Below are 16,715 nucleotides of genomic sequence, written 5' to 3' on the forward strand. Positions count from 1 at the left end.
CCATGTCTACCATGAAAAGAGGCATTGCATCTTGGAAAGGGAACTTTTGCTAGACAGATGTGCTCTAAGTTTCCAGTTTTGACAGACAGAAGTAGTATATAATCACAAAAACTCACAGCCTCAAAGGTTGATTGATGATGTATAGGAATATAGATGTGTCTTAATTCAGTAAATATAAATGAACTTCATACAATCTGTAAACAAGTTTAATTCAAAAATTTTATAAAATACATCTTGTATTTACACACATACCTCATCTAGAAATATGAGTTTGTTGAATGCAAAGTTATTACAAACTATCAGAACCATTTGAGAGCTGCTGTACATATTTCTTGCACAGCATATGCAAAAGGTGACCCTAGAGATACTAAGATTAAAAGGTGCAAATCTGCAATTGTGTACAAAATATGTACTATGTTAAGTGCATATCTACATTGCATATTACACATGTGCCAAGTCTGTGGAAAGGAAGTTAAAACTGCAACTATAAGTTTCACAGAACATTAGTATAGAGGAAATGAAGCTATTTGGAGATTAAATAGAACATTCTTGCATCCTTTGAATATTCATAGTCACTCCAGATGCACAGGAGCCATTATGGACATCTAATGACCAGCTACGCAAAAATGAACTAGGCTTAAAGCTCTCTGACAGCCTCATAACCTAAAAGTGGCCTTGCCCTTCATGATTGTGGTAGTTAGTTAAACATGTATTCACAGGGTCTGGGTTGAGTCCTCTAATACTAATTGGATAATCCTGTGAAAAAAGAAATATAAGTCATGAAAAAAAAGAGATAAGACCAGACTATCATGCAAGATTCCAAAGCTAACATGCACTTTTTTTTAATACGCTGTAACTTGCATATTTTTTTTTTTTAGAATGTAGAATGAATGCTCACAAAACACTTGCAGATAAGAATAAGCTGCTGTTATAATCGGTTTAGTACAACTGCAGTAATTCCACCAGAACTTCTGTAGAAGTCAAAAATTAGGTGAAAAGTCAATTGCTCTACCAGTTTTTCTCCTTTAATGTATTACAACCTAGAGTATTACATTACAATTTACGTCCAGCATCAACAGTAAGTAGTTCTGTTTAAAACCAACACAAGCATCCACCAGAAAAGCAGATTGAATAAGCTAAAGGTTTGTGGTAGAGTTGGAATTTAAATACATATTTTGCATCAGTAATGAGTGGTAAAAATAAATTACCAAAATGGGAAGTTACACAGTCTAAAAAGCTGAAAAACTACAGTTCTTATAAGGAAATATGTCCACCATGGATCAAAGACAGCCCTTGCTATTACCTTGTCATGGTTGATTTTATTTTTTTTAATGCTGCAAATAATAAAGGCATGGGGAATGCTTTTTTTTTTGTTACCAAAAACCAAACAAACAAAAAAACCACTGGAGATCTATTTGGCAATACTATATACCGAAGATTGCAAATGCCTAAGTTAGTACCATGCAAAATTAACTTCAGCGGACTTCCCTTGTGAAGAAACATTACCATAAGGACAATTACATAAGCAATCAACACAGTACACAGGAAATATTTAACATGTCATCACGTTATTACATAATCCTTGGATAGCCAAAATTAGCAAGACTGTAATTGTTACTAAGGCTGTAATTCTGCCTTATTTAGTGGAGGGAGAATCTGGCCTTACAAATCTTTTTTATTTCTCTTTACAAAAGGATTAATAGTACTGGGGAAAAAAAAAAATAAATAGATGCATGTTAAATACCATGCTATTAAAAGCAAGACAGAGGAAGATGTTGTAAAACATAGTTAGGGAAGCATTATTTTTATTTTGTCATCATAAAATAACATTGTTTAAAGATCACATAAATTTGATAAATCATCTTTTTTTTCTCCAACATTAAGCCAGTACTACATTTGAGAAAGGTGTTCACCCATTTCTCTGTAAATTCATAGTTTTAAGTAAAATAATTTGATTCTCTAAATATGCATTTTAATTAATTATGTCACACAGTAAATATCTTGCTCCTTTGGTCAGAGATAGTAAATGAAGACTTCAAATAATTTTATCTTCAATTTTTAAAAACCCAATATACATCCTTAACGAAGGAGTATTTACGCTACACACAAGCCATAGATACAAAATACACAGTATATACATGTTCTGAAAACAAATTGGGATTTATAAAAACTCAATAGCCAAATCAAAGTAATTGAGGCACTAAATTAAAAGTAGTATCTTCATGTCTTGATTATACAGACTATTCTGTGAACAATCAGGACTGTTTCATAAATATATATTATCTACAGAATTTGCTGTGCCAAAAAAAGCCAGCTGTGTTTAAGCTCAAAAGAAAAATTGCACTTCGAGATTGTTACAGTTAACTTCTCATTTTTCTCCTCAAATATAGTAACCTGGTCCTAGTGCTTTTGGCACAGGTATTGAGTTGTGGTTTTGCTACACTTTCTTATAAAACACAAGGTTCTTTTATTTTGTTCATTAAAATCTGAAGAGTCTTAAACAAACTTAGAACTTTGATACAAATCTATATAGCTACAATTGCTTCATTAAATAATATACACAAATATGCTCTTCGATCTTAAAACATCTTGACAACTGGATACAAAACAGTCACTTGTATTATCTCCAGTCTCCTTAATTTTATGCATTATCAGTCTGCAAATGAATAAAATATGGTTTCTGGCCACATCTTGCACTAGATCACACCCCAGTGTACAAGGACAGAAAATAAATGTATAATAAAAAGATTGGATAAATTAGAAGGGGTTTCTTGGTCTTGAATTCTTCTCCAACTAATAATGATGCGGCACTGTATGCAGCCCAAAAGACTCCAAACAACTGAAAAAGAAGATGAACAGTCTTAGCTGACCACAAGAAGATGTCTCCAAATACCAAGATAAATATCAGTTCATCTCTCAATATAATTAAAAAGAAACCCCTCAAAGAATTTTTGGGGGAAGAACTCCACACACACATAAAACAAATACATTAAGCATTTTCATTTAAGTTTAGAGAAATATTTAAGAGAGGCATGTTATTTTCATTTGAGACATTTTTATTCAAGTGAGCAACTAAGGATCTACAGTAAGTTTTCTCTAATGTAAGACATATAGATACCATAAAGCAAGCTGTAAGCTTACATATACTGATAATTTGAAACTTCACTGGATTAATAACTTTTCTTTCTACCTTGACTGTCCCTAACTATTAACTCTTCTCTTTCTTAAGCAAAAGAGTTACTATACTTGACGGTTCCTCCTACAATTTATACCAGAGGGTTAAATTACCATTTTTTATTTCAGGATTCATCTGGCTCATAAGCTTTTCTTTAATTATGGTACCTCCACCTTCAAGGTAACTGAACCTCACATTCCTATTCCTTTCAGGTGCAGTGAGAACACTGCCGAAGTACAATCTGTACCAAAAACTATATTGCTTACTAAATTAAGAAAGAACCAGTTTAAAAGATTGGTAGAAAGTAACATTACCTATGAAGATCTACTTTGTATGAAGTTACCATGAATACTTTTTAAAAAAAAAAAGTCTTGAAGTCAGTGAACTTGACTCGAACCTCAAGCTAACAAGGTTATAGCAAAAAGTAATCAGACATTATTATCCTTTAGCAGCACCTTGAATATTAATAAAAATGGAAAAATACTTAAAACTGATTTGCATGCAAAAACACTGTAATCTTCTGCAAAACAGAAGACCAAAAGAGGGCAGCCATAATAGGACCCCAGCAAATAACTTTTTCCACAGTTTTGTCAGAGTAGCTGAAGCCACTTGAGGGATTATGTGGCCAGTTCAACAGCTGTTGTAAAAAAAAACCACAAAACAAAACAACAAAAAATTTGCATGTGATTGCATACTTCTGTTCTTGCTGCCTAACCCAGGACAGTAGAGATGGACAAGAAGGACAATCAAAATCATGACTGAATTCCCTAAGATACATTAGGAAAATTGCAGCAATTATAACAATTGAGGTGCATTACTTGAGTAGTTTACTTTGCTGATTGCAGCTGGAAAAGAACTGACTGGAATTTCACTATTTCACTGTAAGTTCCCCAACTTTAGGACTGAGAAATACTTCCCCAAGCACAGAGCTCTCAAGCCATAAGAAGTAGTACTTGTCACAGCATAAGTAGTATTAGCCATATGGGGCTTGTCCTGCATTTTCACACTAATGATGCAAAGGTAAGAACCTTGCACAGATCCTCCTGAAGTAAATGTAAGACTGTTACTAGTAATCAAGTAACAAAGGTTTCATTAACATGTATTTATTTTCAAGTCATATTATTAGTTAACTGCCAAATTAATGATTTGCTTTCTCACTGTACCACTTAATAGTAATTGCTATGTTTGTGATTTGTTAACTTGCAATTTTGTTCTTTGTTATACACCTCAGTTGTACTTCAATTATACTGTTTACCAGCAGGTTAAAAGCACAGAAATCCATCAAATCAACAGAACAAGAACTCAAAAAGCATCCAGCTTAGCTAGTAACAGAATTTTCTCAGTCAACCTTTTCAAAAGTTCAGCAATAACTTCAAAGGCTACCTAAAAGGGCTTTAAGAAGTACTGGAAGTGTTCAGGAACGTTATGTACTTCTGGGATCTTTCAGGGAACATTACTAGTTTCATAAAAGGTGTCCAACCACAGGTGGTATCAGGCAAGTTATTCTTGCTTTGTGCCTTCCATTCCACATCTGTAAAATCAGAACAATACTTACCTTCTCTGCAAAGCGTATTGAGAGCTTTGTACTGCTACCACTATGGGAAGGTCTCAGAACAATGACTAATGTCATATTCATGCTGCAGTAACTAAAAATAAACTGGATGATGGGGGAAGGGATAGAACAGCTTATTTTCAGATTCTTCATTTTGAGGTTTATTTATGCATCCTCTTAAAATGATAATCCTATTTATTTTTAATGCAGCTATTATAGCACAGCAAAATATTAAATAGAAGCTAACCTGATATCAACAGGTATTGTTATAGCAACAGCACTGTATATCCCCAAATACTCAAAAGAAACATGTAAAACAGAATTCACTTAGCAGTCACGTTCCCTACGCTAATCAAAAGGATCACAAATCTCGCATTGTAGTTCTGAATATTTTGACACATTGTTACATTGTCCTGAACAGATTAATACTTGAAGTGTTAGGAAAGTGACCTAAAAGTAACTGTAAACAATTCTCAATAGACAATACTGAACTTACTTTTATTAGGGTAGAAACAACTTCAAATGATCCAACCACCAGAAGTACAGGTGCTATGACAATGAGGGGAAGTAGGGAATATCCTATCACACCAAGAACCTGGCCATAAGCAACCTGAAATTTTCAAGAACATAAAAACAAGGTTTTTAGTACTCAATCTTTGTGACCAAACAGACTTTATCTTGTTATAACAGTATTAACAGCAATAATAATGTGTTAGGTATTAATGAAATTTCAGCTAAAGGAAGCTTGCTAGTATGAAAATTGTTTTTGCATGCTACCCCCTAGAATTTTTTAATTAATCATTCAGTTCTCTTAGAAATGCTGCCTTCATTTTTTTAAACACTGTAAATGACAATTTTATCACTTCCAAGGCAAGTATTTACACAGGTTAAAATATGTAATTCCACCCACCCCTCACATTTTTCACGTTCCGCCTTAAGTGGTTCTCAACTGCCACTCTCCATGGAACGTACATATGATACCCAGGAGCAGAGAACTAGAACAGACCTCTCAGTCAATAGCTGTAGTCCCGGCTGTCATAAGCAGCAAAGATGTAATTTTCTGCATTAACATACTCGTATCCATGATACATAAATAAATATATAAAGCACATGAATGCTTTTAGCATCAGTGGAAGACCTAGAACCTGATGCCTCTAAGGCACAGAAATCTTCTCATTTCCAGTTGAATTTATTATGACTATCTTAAACAGATTTATTCAAAGTATTTCCATAGCTGGTTTTAGCTTCATGGGGATTAAAATGTCTGATTCTCCCCTACTACAGTTTGAAATGTTCCTGGGCCCAGCTAGGCTTCTTGGATTTAACAGGAAAACTAGTGACAAGACAAGTGACCATCTTGCAAGCAATCTCTTGTGGCTGTTGATACTTCACAGTGAACTGTGCAAGACCTATACTTTCTCCCCAGTTTATACATTCTGGTAATTTCACATTTTGAGCCACAAAACAGATTGATTTAAGGGCATCTGGATTATGCTGCTATGCAGAAATACCATGCAACCACATTTATAAAAGCTTTTTCTTTCAAAACAGTGTTCACACAAGAAGATGCTAGCAATTATGATTAAAAGGAAAATCTAAAAAAAATTAAAGTAAATGTAAATAACATAGGAAGTCTGCAACACCAGTTCATCATTAATGCAAGATGCATAGTAAAAATACAAAAATCAAGTATCACTGAATATTTAGCTCTTCAGAACACAGTTCAATGCATTTTATGCTGCAGATCCATTTTAAGAAGTTTGTACCCTCCTGACTGTTCCACTGTAGCTGCCTGTGGGCCTTGCTATAAGTAATTTTTTGTTGTTTATCCTTGAATCACTTAGTGACTCAATCTGTAAACAGCTCAAACAGCTATTCCAACCCTGCTGGTGCAAGCAGCTGGAGGGAACGATGTAGGCCAGAACTTCCAATTGGCTTTGCAGTTAGAGAACATGCGCTGACTTTCCTCTTTTAAGGGGTTTGAACTGCATCAGGCCAAGGATGAAAACACACACTGGTGGGTGCTCTACCCACAAGGACATTATACAACTGCAGCTAGCCCCATTAAAAAAAAAAAAAGTTTAAATAAAGGGCAGCACAAGAGCAGTGCAAAGGAAGAGAAAGGGTCCCATTTAGCTCAGTGACTGAAAAATTGAAAGCACTTGTCCCTCAAGAATGGACTTCAGTTCTGGATCACAGGCACCTGTTAGAATTTCTGGGATTCATAGTACAAATTTCCAGACTGTTTATCACATCCAGTGCACCATCCATCACACAGAAAGATTAGCTGACCATGTCTGTATTTTAGATTTTATTTTGGAGGCCAGGAACCTGAAATGTAGACATTACACTTACCAACTGTATCCATTCTTAGCTGGCTACAAGGTCCAATGCCAAGCACCAAGAAAACCCAACTACTACTGAAAAAAGTAGCCAAGAGACTTTATATTACCTCCCCCCATGTCCTTTTTGCACACGGGTACTTACTTCTCCTCCAAGAACCCTGGCCAATAAAAAAATTGTCAAGGATCCAAATATCCAAATAGTTATAATCCAAGACACAACCTTAAGAGATAAAGAACAATTCATTTATATTAATCATTTTCATTGTGAGAAAGGAAAACTCATTTGTATTAATCACTTTCACTGCAGTCAACAATTTTATTACGCAAAACTGAACTCTGAATTGCGGCAAGAATAGTTTTTACTTAGTATCACAATGCAACTTGAGAATACAATTCAGAGGTTACATTTACAGAATCATATTAATGGTAAGTTTGGTGAACATGGAATGCATGTGCAGTGTTTTATGAAAGTATTGTAATATTGTAGCAGAGTAGGAAGAATTTAGTTAAAACTACGGCTAAGACCACCCTAGCTAAATGTCTTCACATCCTGCCTATTACAAAATGTGGGCTCAGACAATTTTTAAAAGTCAGGCCAACCAACATGAGGAGTTGGAATTCTGTTTCTTTCATTCATAAAGACGCCACTTTATTCTTTACTCAAACTGAGAATGCTCAGAAGATGACGTAGGACTTTAACTCTCAGTAGAGCTTGATGATTACAACTTAACGAACAGCCCCAGACTCCTGGAGAAAAGTCTGTCATTTTTTCTTGCTTCTTTCATTATTTTCTTCTTGTTTCTTTCATTGCTCTGCTATTAAACTTCTTCTTAAAGAAGAAATCTTAAAATCATTCTCTGGCTTAACAGAACCTTCAAAGCAACTTAGCTATTCTTGGAGTTGAGCCACTGGGAGGATTAGAAGTGAAGCTCTCCCTTTTGAAATACCTTTTTAGAAGGAAACAGAAGAATCAGTCCAGTCTCTGCATTTCCAAATGTACAATAGCTGACCTTAGAAGTGAAGTTAGTACTCACTATAATATTTTGCTTAATTAAAAGTTCCAGATTCCCAGAAGAATCAAATAGGGGAAAACCAGATAAAAACCACAGCACAACTTAACAAGAATACATAAATATAAGAGCTTTATGATATTTGTGAAAATAGCACATGGCCTCCTTTTACTTCCTGCTTTCTTCCACTGTCTAAAAGAAGAGGACCAGATTAAAGTCTTAGAGCTTGGACTGCTCATCTTTCTCCAGCTTACAACCCACCATTCAGTTCATCTAGCTGCTGTCAGTCATCCTGTTGCTAGCTACTAGCTTTCCCTTCTCACACATGTACAGCACTGTTGCATTGGTACAGTAAATCCACTGTTCCTAAGAAACATCAGGCCTACTTTTCAGGTACAGTAGATAGATGAACTGCAGAAGGTAGTTTATCTGTCATGGGATCAAGGAATGGTCCTTGCTTTACCTAGGAGACAGCTAAGTGGTCCACCAAGATGACTTGAATAATACAGTGGTTAAGTCTACTCACTTCAAGTCTTATAGAAACAAGATACTGAGAATGAGTTCTCAGTCAGCATTTGGTACACCATATGGAAGCCAGAGGTCGCAAAAGGAATGATTTTATCACACCATTCACAAAAATCCTTGCATAAGCACATTCTGCTACTTTACATATGGCTTATTGCTATACTACATTGTATTTAAAACAACTGGAACTACACATATAGTCATAAAGATTTCTGAAGCAGGAACACCTAGGCTCACATTCAAATTGTGACTATAAATAATACCACTTCTCTATTTCAATGTGAACTTAAAGAAAAAAAGCTAATGGTGTTTATGGAGGCCAATTAAATCTGCACAATGCCTCCGAATAGCTATTCACCCTAGAGTTCAAAAGGAATTATGGAAAAAGTCTATTGACCAGAGGAAAATTATCTGATTGTAACTGAGCAGGGAAGACAAAATAGCAAATGGCTCTAATGAAGATTTAATATACCAGATAACAGCAGTGATATTGTATGAATTAAACAAGTATCTTTATTTGTCAGGAAATTAAAATTCATGGCATCCAAGCAAATGTTATTCCGTAACATTTTTTAGTAATAAAAAGCACATTAACAAAAGGTCACAATTAAAATGGAAAGATTCACTAATATGACTACAAACCCATTAGTATCAATCTGTTTCCTCTAGAAACCACAACTTTCCTTTGTTGTACTGTATAAAAATAAACCTGACATTTCATCATGATTAACATGTATATCTGTGGGCTATTTATTACATTTCTTACTGCTGTCTTTCTACATATTAAATTGAGAGACAGCATTTGAAATGCTTTGCATTAGTATGTGAAGAAAAGACTTTCTACCTATGTAGGAATGCAAATTACATAGCAATCATGCCCCAAAATTTAGCTTAGATTTCTTTTTAGGTAGAAGGCTTACACCTACCTTAAATTGTCCATATAATGAAATCATTGAGAAGAAGAGGACAACTGCCAGAGGACCCCAAAAGTCTGGATTGTCTCTCACTACCTGCCTATTAAACCCAAGGGATGGCATAGGCATCAACACACATCGAATTTTGTAGTAAATATCCTTCAGATCAATGTCAAGTTCTTCCCTGAAATTGTAAAGCAAGAGAGCATTACTGTACACCACAGTAACGAAGTGGAGCATAAAAATAAGCACAGGGACAAACAGTAGTTTTATAGAGCAAGTCTCCTGTCACCCGTAAGGCTTTCTGGAGCCATAACTAGCAAAAGAACAGTTCGTCCACAACAAAGCAACACCATACCTTCATCCCACATTCAGTAACTGGTGCGACACAGTTAGATATATTTAGTTACTTAAAAATCAATTGCATGACTGAGAACAGAAAACATACACAACATACCCTAGCAGTTTACATTAAAACAGTAGATCTATTTTCTGACATGCAGGAACACATGACACATGCATACCCTTGTAACTACTTAAAAGTCAAAGACATGCATACACAGAAGTAGGATGTCTGTGTATTCCTGTGCTGAGCAGTTTGCCATGAGCACACTTATTATGGAAACATTTTACTTCAAATTCTGCAAGAAAGAATACCCTTACATTCACTAATCCCAAACCATTCAAAATACATCAGGTAAAAACAATTTTTTAAAATAAAATGGGGTTTAACTTGCTTCAACAACAGTAGTCTTCTGCAGACGAGTTTATGCCAATTGTTTAATTACTGGGTTAAAAAAAAAAATCAATTAAGTTAGCGATAAATTCTGTCAACAGATCTTCCTCTTCTCCAATTGCCTTCTCTACTCCCTGCTACAAACTATCTGTAAGCAGCTACAAATTGACCACAAGACTCTTCTGGATAGGAGACTCTTGACTCTTCACTGGTACATCTTGCCCTGATTATCCTAGCATGAAGGGACTTCCCAAGTAACAGGCAATTCCACTTCTTTAAGTTTAAGCGTGGAACCTTAAGACAGAACTGTACACTAATGTTTTCCTTATGCAGTCATGACTGAGGAGCTCTGAAGAGTTGCAAGAGACTTCGCAGCAGATACCCCTCTGCTCTACATTTAAGAGCACAACGGAGAAAAATGTAGAATTATATCCTAAGTCCATTCATGAAAGTTTTGTACAAGGCTTTGATTTATGGCTTTTTTCCTTAGAAAAGTTGAAGCAAGAAATAAACACAAAGACTTAATTCACTGCAATTTCTCTTTTTAAAAAAAATTAAATACTGCTCCTTGAGTCTCTCAAGGCAACTTCAGCATTGCTATTACTGAAGCTATTTCAGAACTGGTATTACTAACCTGTGACTAAATAACAAAAATTGTTCTTTAACACATCCCTGAATCTAAGGAGTAAATTAGAAGCCTCTATTTTCCTGTGTTTATCTAAACAGGATGTAGCATTCCTGCATTTTATTCTGAAAACTGTGTAACACAAATATTTCCTGTCTTGAAATAATTCTTTGTCACCACCTAGTGCTTCTGACAGTTTCTTACTTGAATAAACAGTCTTTCGCATGAAGCTGACAGCTACCTCACCTAAGAAGTGATGGTAGCTGTAATGGGAAAGAAGTGTCTGGAGTAAGGCTGCCCAATGACAAAGGGGAAAAAAAAAAAAGAAAAAAATCTCACTCTATTGAACACTTGCACAGTAGCACTGCATTGGTGAACTTCCCTTAGCTGGCTGCTATTGTTTAAATCCTTAGTAGGATTCAGGCTACAAGGCTGCATTACAGCACATGTTCTGGGAATAATCACAACTGCACAGAAACTGCTACATGAAAGTCAGATCAAGGTCTTCTCTGTTAGGACAATTATATTAATCCTGTTTGCACAAACTGATAATTTTCCTGGCATGTTCTCCTTGCTCCCAGCAATCAGCAGCTTAGAACACCTAGCTGTCTTTGAATCACAAACACGGGTTTTGTGGTATAAAAAGTTACACAGAAGTGGGAATTTATATGTTGTCACCTCAGTACACCGTTCTGTTTCTTAATTAAAAGTCAGAGGTTTACAGAACAGATATTCCCACAAGGAGCTACTTCCGCACACGTCAATTTAAAGTACTTTTCAAGTAGCAGTTTCATTATTAAGCTCTCCAGGCATCTGTTCCCTCCCAACACTCTCATTTGAGTTCTCCAGAGTACTCTCCTGCTCACTCCATTTTTTTTAAAGCATCTTTATCTTTAATTCACCCTTGAAAACACTGAGGCACTGAGAAGTTGCTTAGGTGCAGAACAAAGACTACAACCCAGGCTGCCTGACTCACAGTGTAGTAACCTTAAGATACAAACCTTCTTCAGCCAACTATGTTTCTGTGAACAGAACAAGGTATGTAGAGATTTTCAGTTTTAAGGACATTTTTGTCTTTCAACACTAACACCCTTTTAATGTAGCTTTATAATATAAGATAGCATCAACAATAATAAAGTTTGTACAACCTTGCTTCTAGCATCCCTACTGTAATAAGCATGATTCACAATGCTTTTACTTCAAAGTAACTGACAGAATTTACTTAGATTTACATAACAAATCTTTCCACAGGATTGTCTTAGCCTCCAATTCTCTGACAGCATTAAGAAACTCACAATATCAGCACAAAACATAGAAAGAATACAATCTAATTTTTTAAACCGTTACAAGATCAACAGATAAGAGCAGAAAAGCCATAAAAGCTTTATACTTATAGAGATTAATAAAATTGCATTTTACCTCCTCCTTCCTTCCTCCCCTACAGTGAATAACAAGCCTCTCTTTTACGCTAAAAATAAAACCCATAATGACAAAAAATGTTTTCATTCCTGCCAAAGAAAACACTCATTGGTCAAGTAATTTGTCAAACAGAATTCTAGTCACAGAGCAAAAGGCTGTGGGACAATTTGAGAGGCTACAATTTGTTTGTTTGTCCTACACAGCTAATAAAGATAGATACCAAAAATAATTAGGACATACAGGAGTGGCTTGTTATCTTCTGGGTCATCATCTTCCACTTCTAGAAGCCAGCCATACCCTCTCTGTCTTAGGAATGTAGTAGCAGTAGATTCTTTGATGAATTCTCCTCCAAGATTTAGCTTAACATCTGGAGTTGTTATGGAGCCACTAAGATCTTAAGAGAAAAAGGGAGATAAAAATACACCTTTTTACGTCTTGTCAAAAGCCATTTGATTTCAAAAGTAGTGGAAGATAAATAACAGACATACAAAGCTACATGTGCTGGTCATCACCATGAAATACTCGAAGTTAAAATTACACCTTAACAAATACATAGTCTGGTTTTAATGCAATAGTAACAATGTTGGGTTAGGTCTCAAATTACCAAGTTTTAGCTTCTAGATGGAACTCTTGTTTGGATGACACAGTGTTATGGTATGACAGAAAGGCTTCAATTTGTGCTTTATCATTAAGCATTTAAAGGCATAAAAGGAGTTAACTAATGAAAGTCTCATCATACTGTAAGTTGTGGATTATTTACCATTTTTTTGCTGGCCATACTATACCTCTTTTGGAGCCCATTTCTGCACAGTGGCATTGTTTCAGCCAAACCATTCTCTGCTTTTATGTCCAATTTTTCATGAAAGGAAAACATTTGTAGAAGTTTTCATTTGTAGCCTGCCTTTAATACAGGTGAAAATGTTAGAAAAAAAAATATTATCAGAGATCCTTAGGCTCCAGCCAATAAGAGGAGACACAAGGAGTTCTCATCAATATACTAGGATCTTGCTCTGCCACAGTACTAAACAAAACAAAGAGCAACTTATGTATGTTCTGGCTGTGTCAAAGTCAGCAATAAATATTAATTTCATTCTCTCATTGTATTCAGTTATATACAGGTGGAAAATACAAAATAGTAACTGAAAATATATGAAGCAACTTGAAGAAAGAAAAAAATATAGAAGAGGGAAATAATTATTCCATTAGGGAATCATGGATTTCCATTGTTTTCTAAAAAGGAAAAATGCAAACAGGAACATGTACATTTTTTCTACAGACCTTATTACAAATACATTGAGAGACAAAAAAAAAAAAAAAAAATCTTCTCATCCAGCAACTTTTCACTTCACCAAAGAAAATCTTATTTTGCCTTTCCATTGTTGTGTGTTCCTCATACAAAAAAGTTCCTAGGCACAGATTTCCTAAAACACCTAGCTATAGCAAGTATTTCTGAAACACATACTCACAGAGGCAAGTCAGGCAATATTTGTAGATTACATTTGTGACATCTTCTATCAAAACACAATGTAGTTTTATAGAAACAAAATTTGTACAGTGACAGAATCTCACACAGTCTTTAGCCAGCATAAGTGAAGTGATCACTGATCACTCAGTATTACAATTAATTTAACAGAATTCTGCTTCCAAATCAGCTTGCTAGGCCACTCAAATTTAAGCTCCTCCATAAACGCTTTTCAACCATTTCATTACCACAAGAGTTAATGATCCATTGCTTTGATTCACGGAACACCATCTGCACAGAATCCTTATAAAGATCACTGTAACTTAAAGAAGAAATTTCCCTTGCTCGTGTCAGTATCAGCACACATACCCTGTTCTCAACAGGCACAAGCAAAACCTTCCTCTGTTGTTTACAGAGGGAGGAAAAAAGAAAACTATTCTTGATGCCTGGACATCAAGGTAGAGAAAGCCTCAGAAGTTTTGTATTGTCAGTGGGACCCTTTTATCATATTTGTTTATGCTACAAAATAACACTTCTTTGCAAGGAGAGGTTCTTGCTACTCTTTGTGCACAAATGTGGCTGTCAAAACAAGCAAATATAACAGTCCAACCAGTCATTTATTTCTCCCTTCTCAGTGACCACTGAAAATCCATCCTGCAGCAGGGAAACTTCTACACAAGTCTTACTTAGCAAGACTCCTTTTAGCAGTTGGCAATTGGTGAATACCTACAAGCACACTTTTTAATCATGAAACCTATTAACATGATCTTAAAGTCTATTTTGCAAGACATCTCAGGTAGGAGGACATAAAGGTGCAGAAACCGAGGAAAAAAATCTGCCACCTCATCTTCTATATACTGCTTTGAATGAGATGGTTAACAGTAAGCCAAGCACTGAATAGTCTGCCCAGAATTGATGGTTCTGATGCTGGCTAGTGAGAATTAGGGTGCCTTCACTGCTACTGCCTCAGGCAGAACACCACGGAAGCAAAACTGAGGTACCTCACATGCCTCATTTCAGCCAGGCATTGTGGAAAACCAGCTTTCAAGGCAGTCTTTGCTCTCAATTTTGAAAAAGCAGTACAGGAGGCAAAAAAAAAAAATAATCCCAAACAGTCTGTTCTTTCTACCATATCTGTCCAGCTAATTGAGAACACCTCTCCAGCACTCCTTCCTCTCATGGAAATAACATGGGAAAATAAAACAGCTTGTACTTTTATATTTCATACGGATTAAGATTTGGAAAACAAATAGAAATTAGAGTGCAACACGTAGTATTTTAATTTAAAAATATCAAGCTGTTTAACTTTGCTTATGTTTTTGTTTGTTAGGGTACCTCTATGCAGCACTCTGCAGACAGGACTACACTTGAACAGGCAGGAGATCTTGCCTTGCTTGTGTTCATAAAGAACACAGAGCTGAGTCCAATACCACACCTCCTACTAGACAGGTGGCTGTATTGGATTAGGTTCAGCATTGCTCAACAAATGCTTCCAGAGGGAATCCAGAGAGTTTCCACTCAGAGGTACATGGATCCTTTTTCAGACCAAGGTAGAGAAGAAAAACAAAACAGGGGGAAAAAAAACCCCCAACCCAACAAAAAGCCACAGCCAAGACTGTACCTGTTGATTAGTATTCCTTGTCAGAAGGACAGGGAAGTTCACCAAAGAACAGGTATTCTACAGTAGTTGTTCCAATTCAGTAATTCTTTTCCAGGGTGGGGCACACGAGTCAGGATTTACACGATTCCCTACCCCTGTCCACAATTACAACAGTAACTAAATACATACATAAAGTAGAGTGCTTGTTGTTTAAATGGGTAGAGCCCAAAAGACCATTCTGCACCAAAAGTTAGCACAACGTTGACTCCTGTATGTTCATTTTCACAGTCTCGAGGCAGATCTTCACGGCATGCTGGTACACTACTGCTCTTTGTGCAGCAGTTAGGCAGCAGGCCACACTTCACCCCCTAAACTACACGCAGGGCTTCTCCCCCCCCCCCCCTCCCCTCCATTACTGCGCTGAAACGAGACACGGTACAGAGACTTTGGCACAGCATTACAGCGAATGTGAACGTACGGTACAACCCTCGGCAGACACCAAACTGCGCCTCCAGCAACGTGGCGAAAGAGAAGCGCTTGCCACGGTTATGGCAGGTCGCCGGGCACAAACTCGAACACGGCTTTCGGAGAACCCGAGAAACGGCGCACCGCAGCCGGCCCTGCCACGCCGGTGCTTCTGCCGCGCGGGTAACGCGGCTGCTCGCACCCGCCGTAAGCGCCGCTCCCGGCACCCCGCCGCAGTCCCGGGGCAGCGGCCCGAGGGCAGCGGCCACCCCGCTCCGCCTCCAGCCACGCCACCAACCTCGGGGGCGGGGGGGGAGGAGGAGGAGGAGGAGGGCGAGGCAGGCACCTCTTGCCTCAGCGGCACGGCAGCCGCCCGCTCCCCGCGGGCCTCGCTGAGCCCTTCTCTCGGGAAGGCGGGAGCGGCCCCAACCGCGGCCCCGCGCTCACCTTCGGCGTCTGCCGAGGAGACAAAGGTGAAGTCCCCGTTGCTGGGCGCATAGAGCGGCGGCTGCTGAGGGCCCGGGGGCTGCATCTCCCCGCCCTCCGCGGGGGCTGCGGGACCGATGGGGGCAGCGAAAGGCGAGCGGGCACCGAGGCCTGGATCCTCCCCGGATCGCGGCCGGCACCCACAGCACAGCCGCCTCGCAGGGCAACAACAAGCGACACCGCCCCTCCGATTGGCTGCTCGCAAGGCGCGCCGTGATTGGCCGCCGCAAGGCCACGGCTGACTGGCTCCCCGGCTCTGTCTCGAGGAGTGAGGTCACTTCGGCTCCGATATAAAGTTCCTCCTGATTGGACGAGCCACGACCTGGCTGGCGGGGGGAGCTGTGGCTGGGTCCGTCTGCGCACCCCGCTGAGGGCTGGCCTCGGCTCCTGCGTCGTCGTCC

The 16,715-nt window shown here is 37.9% G+C and overlaps 1 protein-coding gene across 1 annotated transcript; it reads right to left on the bottom strand.

Moving 5' to 3' along the window:
* Positions 1 to 190: 190 nt before the first annotated feature.
* On the bottom strand, positions 191 to 16,507 carry YIPF4 (Yip1 domain family member 4). The gene is made up of 6 exons (XM_049830978.1): positions 16,276 to 16,507; positions 12,542 to 12,695; positions 9,534 to 9,705; positions 7,215 to 7,292; positions 5,224 to 5,337; positions 191 to 2,839 (listed from the first exon to the last, which is right to left on the bottom strand). Exons 1-6 carry the CDS (start codon positions 16,358 to 16,360, stop codon positions 2,702 to 2,704), a joined length of 741 nt encoding a protein of 246 aa, XP_049686935.1. The 5' UTR covers positions 16,361 to 16,507; the 3' UTR covers positions 191 to 2,701.
* Positions 16,508 to 16,715: the final 208 nt, after the last annotated feature.

The sequence above is a fragment of the Accipiter gentilis genome, chromosome 28 (assembly GCF_929443795.1).
Source record: "Accipiter gentilis chromosome 28, bAccGen1.1, whole genome shotgun sequence".
Taxonomy (NCBI): Eukaryota; Metazoa; Chordata; class Aves; order Accipitriformes; family Accipitridae; genus Astur; species Astur gentilis.